General features: G+C 46.4%; 1 protein-coding gene across 1 annotated transcript in view; it reads left to right on the forward strand.

Moving 5' to 3' along the window:
• Nucleotides 1-17,460, forward strand: part of gpc3 (glypican 3) — a 121,243-nt gene that overhangs the window by 92,069 nt on the left and 11,714 nt on the right. The window contains exon 7 of the mRNA XM_066715213.1: nt 6,589-6,760. Within this exon, the coding sequence (XP_066571310.1) occupies nt 6,589-6,760 (172 nt within the window). The remainder of the gene's footprint in view (nt 1-6,588; nt 6,761-17,460) is intronic.

A 17,460-nucleotide genomic window follows, 5' to 3' on the forward strand; every position in this document is an offset into this window, starting at 1 on the left:
CGGCGGCGGCGCTGGGTCTGTTTCTAATCAGGGCTGAGAAAAACTCCCGGCTGCCATCGCTGTCGCTGGCCAGCCCTCTCGCTACTCCCTGGGCACACCAGCCCGCTGTCCAGGGCACCTGCACAATGCCTGTGGAGGCGAGCTGGCAAGCAGCAGGGCAGACTGCTTGTCCCAGCCCTCGGTGCCACGCTTGTACTCACCTCCACACCACGGCACTGATGTCAGGGAAGAACGACTGTGAGAAAGTCATAAAGCTGTCATTTCAGCTCTAATCATGGGTTACATGACAGTAGAACACGTGCAAAGCATAATCTCATGCTCTGCCTTTTGCCAGGGTTATATCACCATATGTGTGTGTGTGTCTCTGTGTATCTGTATGTGTGTATGTATGTGTGTTTTTTTTTTTCTTTGTTTGTTTATAGCTTGTGGATTTTAAAAAAATCACCATGCCACCAATTTTGCTGAAAACTCCGGGCAGGCATAGACTCCGGCAAACTCCCAGCTGCTGCCTAGAGGAGCTGCCTGTGTCTTCAGCAGCATGCATTCCACCTTCCCACCTGACAGCTGCTCACCGTCTCAGCCTGTGCTTTGCTTCGATAACACCACCTGTAGAAAAAGAACGCTTTTCAGATTTTTTTTTCTTTTTTTTTTTTTCTTCTGTTTTGCCAGAACAAAAATCAATAACATGAGTTTTACCCTCATGTTTGGAAACTGCCCTGCGGTGAGTTTTAAATATCCTGCCTATTCCTCACAGTAGTGTTCAGCAACAAAAAAAAAGTAGTATTTATTTTTAGTTTTCATCCTGTGTGCTGCAAGGATGCGTAACGTTCACTTCTGACGCTTGCAGTGAGAATGTTAAGAGGTGTGCAGTGTTGTGTTTCGCTTGCACTGACTGCGGTCGTGTTCACCACAAACTACTTAATGACAGAAAATGCAGCCTCGCAATAGCGATGTGTGTTAGTGTAGGCAGGTGGCTTCAGTCTCAGATAAGTCTGTATTCACCCCTATATATTTTCTTACCACATAGGGTCTCAACACAGAGGAACGGGTGTGTTGTTTTGTGTTCATATCAGTGCCCGCAACCGCATTGCCTTACTGCCCTGATTGCATGCCACTCTGGGCATCGCCAGGCCCTGTTGATCTCCGAGGAATCTGACCACAGACCACTCTGTTGATTTGGCTTGCACGCATTGATTTCTTCTAATTAGATACACACGCGAATAATAAAAAATAAATAAGCAAGAATAAAATATAAATAATTCATGTTCAGTGCAGTCTGAACTGCGAGCTTGGTGTTGGAGCTTGGTGGCAGGAGTCTTGACATTCTTCTTCACAGAGAGAATCGCTGCATTGGCCATGCTTACAGGGTTGGAGTGCGTGCACGCTTCTGCCCAGCTGACACGTTTCATTCAGGTCACGTTGTGTAAGGTAGAAGTTTGGTTGGGAGTTGGTATTAACAGATACCATTAAGAGATAAATTAAGAGATAAATGTTAGAGGACTGTATTACCCTGGAGCACACGGTGTCACTGACGTTCTCTGATGGTTGCACAGTAACGTTCTCCGCACATTCCATAGGTCCCTTCAACACATATCAAGTGCAGTGCACAGGCGTAGGTTTAGGGGAACGGGGGGGACACCCCCAATTGAGAGAATATTACATTGTCCCCCCAATGAGTAAACCAAGTCTCTAGACAACGGCTCTAAAGAAGCTGCTACACTATGGAGGAAGCATTTATAACCACAGCCTGCAGGCCAGATAAATTTAGTATAATCACACCACCACAGCCTTAAGAAGCAAAACTATAGTGTGTGACGCTATATGGAATAGAATGATTATAGGCATTATCTTTTCCAGTAAGAGGCACCCGAGCTGTGGAGGAAGAAGAGGCCAGAGGTGCCGGACTGATAATTATGGTAAACGACTTTGGCTTGGTGATGAAATGCCGAGTGCCGCCCGTAGTCCCCAGTCATGCTCTATGTCTGAATCACATACAGGCTCAATTCCCCAGAACCCAGAGCCCAAACTCAGATCCAGCACGACACTTGGAGCCTTTTCCCATCTGAAAAATGCAGAGTTGGGCAAACGTTAACAACTCCATTGCCTCCCCCAGTGAAATGATTCAAGAGGATGCAAATAACTTGTCTCTCTGACTGTTGATGTGGAACTCTTCCATAAAAGTAATATTAACTCAGACCATGGCAGGCGTTCAGGTCCCAGCCTAGTGATAGGGATAGATGGCCAAATGGAAAGTTATGGATAGTTTACATGAATCCTATAAAGCTATAAAGACGTGGGCTCTGTCACTGTGCTTTCTGACATTTTATTGCTTTTGCCACTATTATTGAATGTGACAGAAACGAAACCTGTTGAGAATTCTATTTTTTTTGATTTGTTGTTATCGTTGTTTTGTTTTTTCTGTTTCTGTTTTGATCCAAGAAAAATGTGAGATGATTGAGCCCAGGCGACCTCAGAGCGGTCCTGTGTGGTTTGTTTCCCTCTAGTTTTTCCAAAGCAAACCCATCTGAACTTAATTTTCCCTTTATGAAAACGACCAAGCAAACAACAACCCATCACTCATGCACACACACACACACACATACACACACACGAGGAGAAAAAATATAAAGATTCTTGGCAGATATGAATGTTTGGCTTTTTATTTATTTACTGTAACTATAAATGTTGCAAGGAAATAACACATCTGTCCTTGTTTTCAGATACTTAACAGCTCAGGTTTTTATATTTTTATTTAATGTATTTATGTATTGATTTTGGAACGTGTCAATCATAAAGACCTACACCTGTCCAATCACTCTTCACGTGGTCTGTGGTTCTGCTGAGAGCACATTGACAATAATAAAGAAGCTGACAGCGGAAAGGACATGACCTGTCATTGTGGGCCAAAAGCCTTGATAAAGCCACAGGAATTAAATGTATTTAATTTCCAAATTGTGGGATTGTGTTGTTGTTGTTAAGATGGAAAGCTGCAGAAGCCGTCAGTCAGTAAAACAATCAAAACTCTTTGTGGGCCAAGTGTTGCCATCACCGCAGCCACAACAGCAGCCTGAGATACGTTGCTCCACTATCGGACACGACGAATGTGCTGAGGCGTCCCCCGGGCCATCCCCAGGCCCAGGGAGAGCTATTTATGGCGCTTATCAGTGCTGCCCAGTCCCCCTGTCACCCCCACCTCTCCACCCCCCCTCCTTCTCCTCTCCTCTCCTCTCCTCTGTGTCTCATGATTGAGCTGCTATGTCATGGCACTCACACACATTCCTTCGTGATCTCCTTCGTGAGACCCCCTACTGAAGTCTGTGATTGTCTGCCGCTGTGTCGGATTGCTGCTCTCTGGCCGCGTCGGTGGTGCATTTCAGCCTGTGGGATGTACACTGCATGTCTGAGACGGCACAGGGCTCCAGTAGGTGTGTGGGGAGAGCAGAGCTCAGCCCTTTGTGGGGGACCACTGAGCCTCCCTCCAGTGCTTAACACAAGCAGTTGGAATTTAAGGGGAAAGGGGAAAAAGCTCTGGAATTGCGTCTGGCTTCCTCAGTGTTTTGTTGACAGATTCCTCCCCAGACGGGATAAAGACTGTGTCTGTGAGAGCCAGGGGCAGTGCTGAAGAACATAAGAAAGTTTACAAATGAGAGGAGGCCATTCGACATATCGTGCTCGTTTGGTGTCCATTAATAACTAAGTGATCCAAGGATCCTATCCAGTCTATTTTTAAATGTTTCCAAATGTTCAGCTTCAACCACATCGCTGGGTAGTTTATTCCAGATTGTGACAACTCTGTGTGTGATGAAGTGTCATGAGGTGTGCCACATGATCTGAGGCGAATACCCAGTGCTGTGAGAAACATCCTATCGAAATACAGCTTTGTCAATTGCCTTAATCAATGCTGGTTTGCCCATAGAAAAAATGCGTGTTATGTTTAGATGATGTTCGACATAGCTTTGGCTAAAACTAGCAACATTGGGGGTCGGGGGGGGTTTGCGACCATCAGACAGTTTGTGTTCTGTGCGCCTCCAAGTTAGCCACTCGTGCTGGACAGTACAGTACTGTTTTACCCTGACTTAAAATCCTGAATGTGGCTGGCTGTCTTACAGTGCTTAAGACAAGACAGAGTCACACAGGCAAACCAAGCTGAACGTTTGTGGTTGCCAAGAACAATAAAAGTGCAGAACACAGTAGTTCTGCTGGATAATGTTTTAACAAATAATCATAACTATTTATTACATGATGGTGCTGGTTTAAGAATAGAACTTTATAACAATTTTACACCAAAAATATGTTTTGATTGCGATTTTAAACGCCCCTGCTAGGTGATTGTCTAGTAATAACTGATTTCTGGGCCAACTTCATATTTTCAACGGCGCAAAAAGGGCTTGTTCATGTGTTTGGAGTTTTTCAATGTCAGGAAGCTCATCCTCCCAGTGCACTGCTTTATATGGTGCCCTCAAAATGTTTTCCAGTCCCTGGCACCACACTATCATAGCCTCATCAGTTCCAGGCACTGGCACACAGGAGGGCCCATCTCCTGCCTTTTCTCAGAAGCTATAAATATACCCACCGCTTCAGCTTTCAGACACACAAACCTCTTTCACACACACAAAAAAAAGTCTATTAAGGAACCTAGCTGGCAATAATTAGGGATATGAAAAATATATTTCTGATATTTAACAACATCTGAATAAATATTTAGGTTCACACCAGTAAGGGGACTTGGCCATTGGCTCTAACCGCAGATGGTCTTGCTGGGCTGTGTGCTGCAAGCCCGGGCTGGATCAGACGGGACACTGAGAGCACCCTGTTAATAAGCCATTGGAACTTGTTTATTTACATTCATGCTGCTCTTTAAACCGGTTGCTTAGTCTGCAGGATGAACTGACTCACTGTATCGCTGCCAGCGCGCCACGAGCATGCCATTAAAAACATTGCCTCCCTCCGCAGCCCCAAAGTGACTTCTCTGGGCCCACACTGAACCGTTAACACTTTCACTGGAGAGGGTGAATGTGTACCAGCCCATAGAGAGATGCACATTGGATTCAAGCTGCCTCTTATACAATTTCTCTCTCTCTCTCTCTCTCTCTCTCTCTCTCTCTATCCATTATGAAAGTTTTCCACAGTACATTTTCTGTGGTAGTTTAGTAGGTAGATTTTTCTGCTACAGGGATTTCCTGTTCTTTCATTAAGGCTAGGGTTGATTTTCTGAATTGGATGTAGATTTAGTAGATTTGTAGGGGCCTACAGTTGGGGTTGTTAGGTATGAATTAATTAATTGCCAATATCCGTATTAACAGGTGATTTGGAGGTTTAAGAAAAACAAATGTCAATTCATAAAAAGTAAACATTTTATTTATTTATTTATTTGTTTATTTATTTATTTATTTGCCGATGTCCTTGTCCAGGGCGACTTACAAAATATAAGCGCAATAGAAAGTGCAATAATATGAAGCAATTCAAGGCATAATACATTTTACAAATTCACAATTTACACAAGTGTATACAAGATATACAGTGAACAATATATAAGGTCTTACATCCTGCAGACAAGATGTTAAGTCAAAATTAAGAGCTTAAGGAAAGGGAACATAGGGGATATCTAAATTAATAATACAAGTGCAAGTAATGCAAAGGCAGGAGTATGACAAAACATTGTATAAGTGCAATCTTACAGGAGAATAAATTACTAAAATACAAGTACTGTCTGAAAAGATGCATCTTGAGTAAGCGCCGGAATGACTCTGCTGTTTTGACTTCAGTGGGAAGGTCGTTCCACCACTTAGGGGCCAGGGATGAGAAGGAGCGGCTCTGGAGGAAGGAGAGTGGAGAGGAGGCAGAGTTTGTCTTTTGGCACCGGAAGAGCGCAGTGGTCTGGAGGGGATGTATGGGGAGATGAGGGTCTGAAGGTAACTTGGTGCAGTGTGGTTGAGACAGCGGTAGATGAGGGTCAATGTCTTGAACTGTCTTGAGCGGAGCAGTGGAGTAGCGTGTGCGAATCGAGGCAGAGAGACACCACACAAGCCGCAGTGTTCTGGATGAGCTGGAGCGGCGGGTAGTAGTTGCAGGCAGGCCAGCCAGGAGGGAGTTGCAGTAGTCCAGGCGGGAGAGGACCAGTGACTGGATGAGCAGCTGAGTCGAGTAGTTGGTGAGGAAGGTCGGATATGGAGTATGTTAAGTAAAATCGTTTTAGTTATATATACAGGTAGCTGTTACTCCTGATGATGCACCACTATGTCACAGCACACTGACTGGGAAGCGCTGCTGTACATCAATCAGGGCGCTCGTCCATGGTTGTGGCGGTACACTGATGTCTGCTTTTCCTTCTCTCCAGACTAGAGGGTAGCACCCGGCCACTGGGGGCCGTTACATCTGCAGTTTAAAGTGGCTTTTCTTTTGGAAGAGCCTTCTACCTACTGCCAACCCCCTGCCAAGCCCTGCGTTCTTAGGCTGCAATGGCGAGCGGGGACAGTTTTAATGTGCTCAGTCTGGCTTTTTATTGGACAGCAAATGCAGCCAGATCCTCTAATGTCTGCAACTCACACTTTCTCCCTCTTCCTCTCCTTCTACTTCTCTCTCTTTTAGCTCCTGAGGCTGGTATCTGTGCCCCGGCGCAGACCAAAGAGTCGCTCCGGAGGGGGCGCTGTAAAGCAGGAGGAGGAGGCCCTGGAGAGCGGGGACTGCGACGATGAGGACGAGTGCAGCGGCTCGGGGCTGGGACCCCCTCCCCGTCGCAGGAGGCTGCGCATCTTCACAGGTCAGAGCTGCTCCACAGCGCCCCCTCCCCTCTCTGGGCTGGACTGCAGTACCAGGGCTCACTTTACATGCCAGCCTTACCATGACATCCAATCCCTCCCCACAACAGGGCGCCAGTCTTTTGGCCTAGTGTAGTGTAGCGGGTTTGTTGCTCGTCTGTGGCTGTGCAATATGAAATAGGAGCTCAAGGGTGTGCCGGACACGGCGTCACAAACCCAGGTCTGACCACAGTGGTTTCACCGCCTGGGTGGTAACGTGTTACAAGTCACTTTTCACTTGACTGTATTCTGATTACATCATTGAGTAACTTGTCATGAAAGCTTTTTCTTCAGAATCTGTGCATTGTGGGAGCAGGTTACGGCAGTGGAATGAATGAATGAATGGCGTAGTTTTTAGTTAGATTGATATGAAAATTATTTTAATGTTTTTAATGGCAGCAGGGACACAGCAGTCCACTGCCTGTCCGAGGAGGCGAGCCCTGTGGGCACTGTGCCAGAATGCGGAGGCAGGTGAGGAGATGCCATGACTTTCTCAGCTCTCGCAACGTGCAGTTCCTCTACCTGCCCTGCTATGGAGCCGAGAAAACAGCTGGAAAACAGGAGGAAAAGAAAAACAAGCGAAAAAACTAAACAATAATATAAAGGAGTTTAAGGGGGGGTGTTGTCTTCGGGGTTAGTGGGTATGGGTGTCGGCGGGGGAGAACTCTTTTAATATAAAGAGACAAAGCCTGTGCAGCTGAGCAAACAGTGAGGGCCGGTGCTCGCGTGTTATTGCAGCCCTGGCTCAGGTTTGCTATCCTGTCTTCTCAGTGTAGCAGCAAATCAGAGGAATTTGCCAGCTTCGTACCTCATCACATCTCCTGCTGCCCGAGAGACACCCCGCTGGCACACTACTCCGACACGCAGGCCATGCACACATCCGCCACCCTCTCTGTTATCTCCTCACTCACCCTGCACTCACCCCGATGGCTGCCCGGATCAGGCCATTGGCTCACTTTCACATTGCAAAACAGCCCCATATAAATCTATCAATTAATCAATCAACCATTCAACATATAAATAAATAAATAAATACATTCATTGTTTAAAATCTGCATGCACCACATTTTGCATATTTTCACTTCAAAGCAACCACAGGAGTAAGATAGCTGTACTTCTGTCACCTGCAAACTAACATTTTTTTTTTATTTTCTACTTACATCCTTGGTTAAAAGGAGCCTGTATGTTCCTCTGCTGTCAGGTCCAGTTATTGGACCTGTTTGTAAGGGGGACTAAAAACTGAATAGAGAGTGCATATAGGCTGGTCTCCTCCCCCTTTTTTACCTTGATAAGAATACTTACAGTTACACATGGTTAGCTCCCGCAAACACACAAACACACACACTTACTCATACACTCACACACGCACACACTCACACATACACACACACACACACACACACTCACACTCGCCCTGGTTTATTATGAGGTGTTTCATTCTGTCCTTTCTGGGTGCTGCTTTGAAGCGGCTCCTGCACGTTCCTGTGCGACAGGCTGCGTGCGTTTTTGCTTGTTTGTGTTGTAAATCCAGTGTGTTACAGAGTGGAGTGGGAAGAACCTCCTTGTAAGAGTGCACAGCCAGGTCTTCTGATCCTTTCATCCTTATTTGGGTAAACGGGTGCTGTGTGCGCAGCAGGGGACCTGTGGCAAGTTAATTAGCAGCTTGACACACTAACTAAATGCCATGTTGTGTTTTGGTCTCAGATAAAGGAGATATTTGGTTACACTAAGTGAACAGAACCCCATCCACCTTCCCTGGTGAGTTTGGGAAGAGGTGACAGAAGCCACAGCAATGTGCAAACAGCAGTGAAGCTCACCCTGGCAGCCCCCTGCGGATTAACGTGTCTGTGTGTGTCTGTGTGTTTGTGTGAGTGGGTGAGTCTGCATGTTTGTGTGTGAGTGGCTGAGGTTTTTTATGTGTGTGACTCTGAGTGTGTTTATGTGTGACACAAAGGGAATTTCACTGTTGTTGCCCTGTGTCCTCGTCTGAAAACATTTTGACTCTGCTCAGATTCAGCACCTCACCACTAATCCTCTGAGCCCATGTCAGTCTGGCAGTGACTGTCCACCGATGCAGTGACTGGGCAGAATCTCCTCACCTCCATTGAGCTCAGAGAGAGAGCAGTCACCTTTATTTCACTTTCCTGTCTGTGTGTGTAAAAAGCACATTCCATGCTTTGTTACAGACAAATATTCCAGTTTCTGTTTGTGTAACAGCCACTGGAAATTTGAACTTTGTCAATTTTAAACTCCTAATCTGGAACCAAAGGATTGGATTTTAAACCAGTTGGACTCTGTTTGTGGACTCGTCTCAGTGTTCCAGGGAGCCCAAGACTCTTCACAAAACATTCCTGGAAGAATCCGAGCCATGTCAACTATTCCAGGACAGTGCTCCCAGTATCCGTCTGTCTGTCTGCACCTTCAAAGCCCGAGGCAGCGGCTGCAGTGACAGACAGGGCTTACGAACTCACAGACACCCCCCTCGTCCCTTCGAAGCAGCACAAGCGTCAACAACTGCCGCTACTTGCTGTCACCATCCTAATGCTGCTGAACTTCATGATGGGCCCAAATTGGGATCAAAGACGCCCCTGCAGACGCACTCAGCACCATCTTTTGCACAGGGGGGGAAATGTTTGCTAGTCTTGCAACAGACTCCCTGTGGGGCAAGCGCCGCTGCTTTTCTGTTGCCTGGCACAGACAAAGATTTCTGCCATGTAAACGCAGCTTTACTTGCTCTATATTTGTTTTCATTATGTTTCTATCTGGGAGTAAATGTTTCAGGCAAAGTGAGGGGCCGCAGTGACCGGAGGCTATCAGTCAGACTCGTGTTGCAAAGGTGTTTGACAATTTATTGTTGGTTTGTTGGTTTGATTGTCAGTTTCCTTGTTTTAAAAGCCGACGGCTCTGGTGTATATGCATACACGGGTGCACCAGCTGTGGTGCCCTGCTTCATGCCTGTTACGTTATGTAGAGTAATGGTGTGGAGACAGGCGGGTGACATGAAAATATAATCAAACATGTTGCTTTCCTGTTGCCTCTCGCACAGTCTGCAGCTGATGAACCAGGAAGTGGAGTGGCCCGCTACACAATGGGAGTCTTACTCTCCTCACTGCAGTTTAAATAATGGATGTACGACATACATTGCTATGCAAAAGTTTTAGGCAGGTGTGAAAAAATGCTGTCAAGACATGAAATACACATGTTAATAGATTATATTTATCCATAAACTAAATGCAAAGTGAGTGAACAGAAGAAAAATCTAAATCAAATCCATATTTGGTGTGACCACACTTTGCCTTCAAAACAGCATCAATACACTTCACAGGTACACTTGCACACAGTTTTTGAAGGAACTCGGCAGTTCTTCTGTGGATTTAGGCAGCCTCAGTTGCTTCTCTATCTTCATGTAATCCCAGACAGACTGGATGATGTTGAGATCAGGGCTCTGTGGGGGCCATAGCATCACTTCCAGGACTCCTTGTTCTTCTTTACGCTGAAGATAGTTCTTAATGACTTTCACTATATGTTTGGGGTTGTTGTCATGCTGCAGAATAAATTCGGGGCCAATCGGATATCTCCCTGATGGTGTTGCATGATGGATAAGTATCTGCCTGTACTTCTCAGCATTGAGGAGACCATTCATTCTGACCAAATCCCCAACTCCGTTTGCAGAAATGCAGCCCCAAACTTGCAAGGAACCTCCACCATGCTTCACTGTTGCCTGCAGACACTCATTCGTGTACCGCTCTCCAGCCCTTCGGCGAACAAACTGCCTTCTGCTACAGCCAAATATTTCACATTTTGACTCGTCAGTCCAGAGCACCTGCTGCCATTTTTCTGCACCCCAGTTCCTGTGTTTTCGTGCATAGTTGATTCTCTTGGCCTTGTTGCCACATCAGAGGTATGGCTTTTTGGATGTCAGTCTTCCATGAAGGCCACTTCTGAGCAGACTTCTCCGGACAGTAGATGGGTGTATCAGGGTCCCACTGTTTCTGCCAATTCTGAGCTGATGGCACTGCTGGACATCTTCCGATTGCGAAGGGAAGTAAGCATGATGCGTCTTTCATCTGCTGCAGTAAGTTTCCTTGGCCGACCACTGCGTCTACAGTCCTCAAAGTTGGCTGTTTCTTTGTGCATCTTCAAAAGAGCTTGGACAGCACATCTGGAAACCCCTGTCTGCCTTGAAATTTGTGCCTGGGAGAGACCTTGCTGATGCAGTATAACTACCTTGTGTCTTGTTGCTGTGCTCAGTCTTGCCATGCTGTATGACTTTTGACAGTAAACTGTCTTCAGCAACCTCACCTTGTTAGCTGAATTTGGCTGTTCCTCACCCAGTTTTATTCCTCCTGCACAGCTGTTTCTGTTTCAGTTAATTATTGGGTTTCAACCTACATATTGAATTGATGATCATTAGCACCTTTTTGGTATAATTGTCTAATCCTACACCTGACTATATGTCTACAAAATCCCTGACTTTGTGCATGTGTACCTAGAAGAATTTTGAAGGCAAAGGGTGGTCACACCAAATATGGATTTGATTTAGATTTTTCTTCTGTTCACTCACTTTGCATTTAGTTAATTGATAAATATAATCTATTAACGTCTATTTTTGAAAGCATTCTTACTTTACACCATTTTTTCACACCTGCCTAAAACTTTTGCACAGTACTGTAAAAGTGGTAGCAAAGATGCTAAATCAAGTTTTTCAAATTTTGGGGGCCCCTGTCAGGGTGAAGACGTTTCGGTAACTGGATCCGACACATTCAGCGCTCACGTGTATCTGCTGAAGCAGGTGTATGTCGCACGGCTTTCTGAAAGGAACTTCTCCTTTCTAAAGCCACCAAGAAGGACTTCCTCTGCTCCCCAGCATCCATCCCACACTCCCCTTTGAATAAATACAGTGCTTTCGGCTGGGGTCGGCACACCTATGACGCCACAGGGAGAGTCAGCGCAGGTGCTGTTTGCTAGGGGCTGGACAATGAACAGGCCAGATAGCTGGAGGCATTGTGCTCCTCAGCTCAGATCACAATAAGGGGATTAAACACAGGTCTGATGACAGCCAGCCCTGCCATAAAGATGCCAACTGAGCCTTGAACTCAAACATTTCTCACTCGTGGGGCGACATCTTTTACCTTATTTCTTTTCTTTTCTGTTCTATTTCATTTTTATTGTTCTACTTTTTTTTTTTTTGCTCAGCACCTGTTGTTTGTAATGCTCCACTGGTGTTATAAAGAGTCTAGACACTGCCTGGCTACCTGGTCTGTCTTTCCAACTCTGCGGTTCCTCTCTCTGTCAGCTTGCACGCTCTGACCGTGAGGTCACCTGGTCATCTCAGCACTGTGTTCTCCATGAGTCTGAACAGAGGACGAAAGGCTGCAGTCAAGAGATGGCACTAGAGATGCACAGTTATTTCTTTATTAGCCGATGTGCTAAGGTCTCACAGTGTATCATGGCTGTTTCATGAAGGAACCCAGAGTGTGAGCTACCCTCTGCTGGGCACACAGGCGCCCACACACACACACACTCACACACACACACACACACATGGGTGCCCAAACACACACACTCAGTCACACGCTCATGCACTGACACGCACATACGGATATGTTTTCCCTTCTTCTTCTTCTTCTTATTTTTTTGTGTGTGTGCTGGATTTTGTGTTCATCCCATTGTGGGCTTTGAATCTGAGGAAGGGGATCCATGTTTGTACTGTAATAACTTTACAGTTATTAGTTTTCTTCCATTCCCTCTGAGATGATGCTTGACCTGTCAGGAGAGGGTTGGCTGGAAGTGCCAAGGACTGGGGCAGGCAGTGGTTGAGTTGGTGGTGGTTTTGGCTGAGGGAGGGGGGAGGTGTGTGGGGGGGGGGTGTCAGCCATGTAAACACATGAGAACAGGATAATAAAAAGGCATGTAAAAATCTCCCTGCCTTTGGGTAAAATTAAAAGCAGCACAAGGCATGTTTGGGAGTAATGAGCTGTGAGCTGGCCGGGCCTCCTTCTCAGGCTCTGGGGGTAATGAGTCCCAGGCTTGACCTGCGAAGCCAGGAGGTTAAGGAGGAAGGACCGGTTTGGGCTGGATGTGATCAGGTTTTTATTGTGGATGGGGAAGTGACCCTTCCAGGTTACAGATCTATTCCGCCTCCAGCCCCCCAGCCACTCTCAGATAAGGAGGTAGAGAGAGTGGGAAATATCTCAGACATCTCTGGTAAGTTTATAAATATTTAAAAAACAATAAACACAACTTTTCTTACCTTTAAGGCATGGAAAGTTTTTTGATACAGCTAGGCAATTCTGTTAGACTCCACAAAAGTCCATTAAATATAGTTTATCTTCCATCTATTGAAACATTTAAGATGTAGCGCTAGGCATCAGAACTCTGTATTTGTCAACACATAATTGACTGGAAGGCAGGCAGGATGAGCTCAGGTGTGGCATTGTGGGTGACAATCCTGGCAGCTGCTTCCCCTTTAGGGAATACTGGGAACACTCACCTTCCCATTCACTCCATTGCTGTTCAGCTCGTTATGTAATTGATTGACTGACAATTAATTCAGTTACATATTTAGATGGCTTGCTCATACTGCAGTGGAATAGATGGGGAAGATCAAGTGTTTGGCGTCACACTGGCTGATGTGTCCTGGGAGTCCGAGTGGTAGCAATGTGACTGTGGAGGGCCTGTCTGCGTGCATCTACCTGGCTTGGGGAGTAAGAGGTACAGTTTTTCCCGCGTGTGCCGTGTGATGCCACAGTCCCCACGCTGCCCTCCACCGTCACCAAGGGTGTGAAAGAGGACATGTTTTTGCATTCCTTAAATCCAGTAGCTCCCCTCATCTGCAAATAATAACTCAACAACCGGAGAAAGAAAGGACAAAAAAAAACTGCTAAAAATAACAAGTGCTGGTTCAACCACAGAGTTCCGTCATTGCAGCCGCACTGTAAACAGCCATGTTGGTAATGCACACCGCTGCTGTGCCCCCCCCCACCTTTTCTCCCACACCCCTCAGAAAAATAATGAAACGCGCTAACATCTGTGTAAACACGGCGTGGGCGTATGTTTCAGAGCGGTGAATTGGTGGAAACATACCCGAAATATGTGAGGGGTCAGCTGCGCAAAGAAATGCTTGATTAACTCCTGAAGGTGCACCGACAAGTGTACAAGTGGAAAGCAGAGGAGATCGGGGATCGCGTGTCTTGCTTCGTCGATTTACGGACGAGGTGAGGTAAGCACAGACAAAGGAATGTTACTGTTACTGAAAAACACTGTATGAGCATGGTGCTGTAAAACACACTCCTTTTTCATGTCAGTTATTGACTGGGCTCTGTCGACTGTTTCCACCACCAGGCCAGTTGCACCACAAACCAACACATAAATAAATACAATTTTCTGAAAATATATTTTTTAAAAGCTCAAACCCAAATGACTAACAGCAGTGTGGATATCAGGCTGGCCTGCTCTAGGAAATGTAGCCAGCCCCTCTGCTGGCTGTGCTGCTGACCGCACCAACGTACCCTGGGATCTGAGCATGTTCCTCTCGGGCAAGAGAAACGGCCATCCAAGGCGCTCGGGAACTCGCAGCCGATCGGCTCTGTTCTGCCTCGGAACACCCCCCCTTCTCCCTTTGACATTCTAAACTTGTCCACTTTGTGAACCCTTCTCTGGTGTTATGTCACTGTTTGTTTTCTTAAAGGTTTGTGGACTGGAGAAGCATTTATCTATCCCCCCTAAGGTCCCCCCTTCCTCCCCCCCTAGCTTTAGTGACCAATCTCCTATTGTTCCCTATTTTGTTTTACTATCACAATCCTTGGGCGTTAATGCATTGTGCCAGTGTACCTCAGGACACAAAAGGGATATTCCTAGGTTTATAGATCAAGGAGCCTCTTTCCTCTTTCTCAAGCCCCCCCTTGGCCCTCCCTTGCTCTTTTACTTCCACCCAGGGCTGCTGTAGCCGTCAGTCGTGCTGGCTGAATCGGATCTGGCGGTTTCTTTCATGCCGCTCTTAAAGCCATAGAATTTTCTATAAATATATTTTTAATATTGAATCCTCTGCAGACCTGCTTTTGTTACTCGCTGGTATGTGTTGCTGGTTTTTTTTTGGGGGGGAGGGAGGATGTGCTAGACACAAGACACAGAAGGCAGCACCCCCCAACATACTTCTAATTAATAGGTGTTGACTTGCATTTGTTACACAAAACGGCTATTGACGAACTGTTAGGATGTGGGCTTCTAACCAGATATAACTGAAGACTGCCTGCAGAGGAAAAATAACCAATTAACAAAAACAGTCACACAGTCACACACACACTGAAAGATACCCCTGTACACAGAGACAGTCACATGCACAATCACACACACACACGAACACACACAGACAGTCACATGCATGCACGCACACACACACCAGCATGCAGAGACAGTCAAATGCACATATACACACACACGCACACACACTCAGAGAGCTGGCCCTGCACAAAGGCATTCACTTTTAAACTGACTCACTGACCCCTTGTATATAATGTGGAATATTATAATACACTGGTGGTTATCCTCATTACAGACCCAACATCATCCTAAATAATACATTTAAAAAATCACAATGAATCAAAATTGAGATAAGTTACACTGAAAAAATATATATGTATATATTCAATGCTAAAATATCGCTCCTGTGTATTTCGTTGTCTGCAGCGGCGCAGTCAGAGCCTAGCACAGCACATCTGGGAAATGCCAAAGAAAGAGGTTCCTGTCCTAAACGGTCACATTCAGCTTTATAAAATCACTCTAATGTGATTTACACAGTTAGCTTGCTGCAGTGTGTGTGTGTGTGTGTGTGTGTGTGTGTGTGTGTGTGTGTGTGTTTATGGCTTACAGCCTATGCATACTTGAAGAGCAAGCACTATAATTACTTGACAAATGCAAGTACATTCTAAGAACTTTCTATTTCGGAGATGGTGGGGGGGGTGGAGTAAAATATATAGTGTGTTGTGCATGGATGTCAGGTACACTGCAGTAAGTTGGAGGGTTAGCCTGTGATAAGAGTCTGTTCCATTGCTTTCAAGTCCATCACAGGCTGTTCAATCCCAGGCTAAGAAAGGAGGTATGGATGTTGGGAAGGAGACCTGTAGAGCTGGACTGCGGGCTGACGAGGGGGAAGGGCGGGGTCTGGCGGGGTTGTGCAGGGAGGAAGGTGAGAGCACCAAGCATATAGGGAAAAATGCGTGGCCGCTCACCTCCACGTCCAGGGCCTTGGAGCATGAAAGGGTCCTTCTCTGTGTTCCTGGCTTCCCCAGCCTGACTGACAGCTCTGCAGCAGGTCTGGGCTGGAGAGCACAGGGGGCGATCAGCACGCCATAATTCTCCTCTTGTCCTTTTTTCTCCCATCTGCCAAACTCCCTCTCTTCCTTTCCTCTCTCTCTCTCTCTCTCTCTCTCTCTCTCTCTCTCTCTCTCTCTCTCTCTGTCTCGCTTTTTTAAGGCAGCTCTGCAGCCCTGATCTTGGCTTGCCATGCTTTCACTCCTCTGCACTCAATTGTCTTCTGTCTCTCTCTCTCTCTCTCCCTCTCCCTCCTCTTTGCTGCCAAAGTTATTCCAGTTGTAGAATAACAGTGCTGTGACCGTAGGAGGGCAGGCGCTCTGCTCACCCTGCGGGTCAGTGTGGCTCTGTGGCCGCGTCCCGGGGGCGGCAGGGTTTGTGTTGGCTCTGCAGTGAACAATTCCCAGCAGCCCTGGAGGGAAAGCAAGGGCACAGCTGGCAGTACAGGCCCATGTCCTGGACTTACATGGTTTTATGTGTGATGTTACCCTTCAGAGGGCGGCTCCTTGCAGTAGTGCAGTGGTTGATTTTATACTGTGGTACATTCTGTGGACAACTCTGTTCTTCACTGGCTCACATGGAATGTATTTATTATCACTGAATGGTAGGTGTTAGGGTTTCTATAGTCGGAGCCGTGTTAAACGTCCAAGGTGATTTAAACTGATTTGAATGTTAAGGTGCTTCAGAAAATATAAGCCAGCTTGGTTTCATACTGGGCTAAAGCAGTACCGTTTTAATTCCATGGCACTCTTAAGCCAAGTTAGCCGTGCATACTGTGCATACATTCCCTCATGTACAAATGAGTTCGTATCTGAAAGATTCCCACCTGGATCCACTATTTAAACCTTACGCAAGAGCCACCTGCTCAGGCACTCATGGGTAACTGCATGTATAGTCTTACAGAATTAAATAACCCCACACACACACACTCGCACACGCATTCACACTCGCACACACATTCACACAGACACACATTCACACAGACACACACTCGCACACACATTCACACTCACACACACATTCACACAGACACACATTCACACAGACACACTCGCACACGCATTCACACAGATACACACTCGCACACGCATTCACACAGACACATTCACACACTCGCACACGCATTCACACAGACAGATTCACACAGACACACACGCATTCACACAGACACATTCACACACTCGCACACGCATTCACACAGACAGATTCACACAGACACACACGCATTCACACAGACACACACTCGCACACGCATTCACACAGACACACACTCGCACACGCATTCACACAGACACACACTCGCACACGCATTCACACAGACACACTCGCACACGCATTCACACAGACACCC

The sequence above is a fragment of the Amia ocellicauda genome, chromosome 10 (genome assembly GCF_036373705.1).
Source record: "Amia ocellicauda isolate fAmiCal2 chromosome 10, fAmiCal2.hap1, whole genome shotgun sequence".
Classification (NCBI taxonomy): Eukaryota; Metazoa; Chordata; class Actinopteri; order Amiiformes; family Amiidae; genus Amia; species Amia ocellicauda.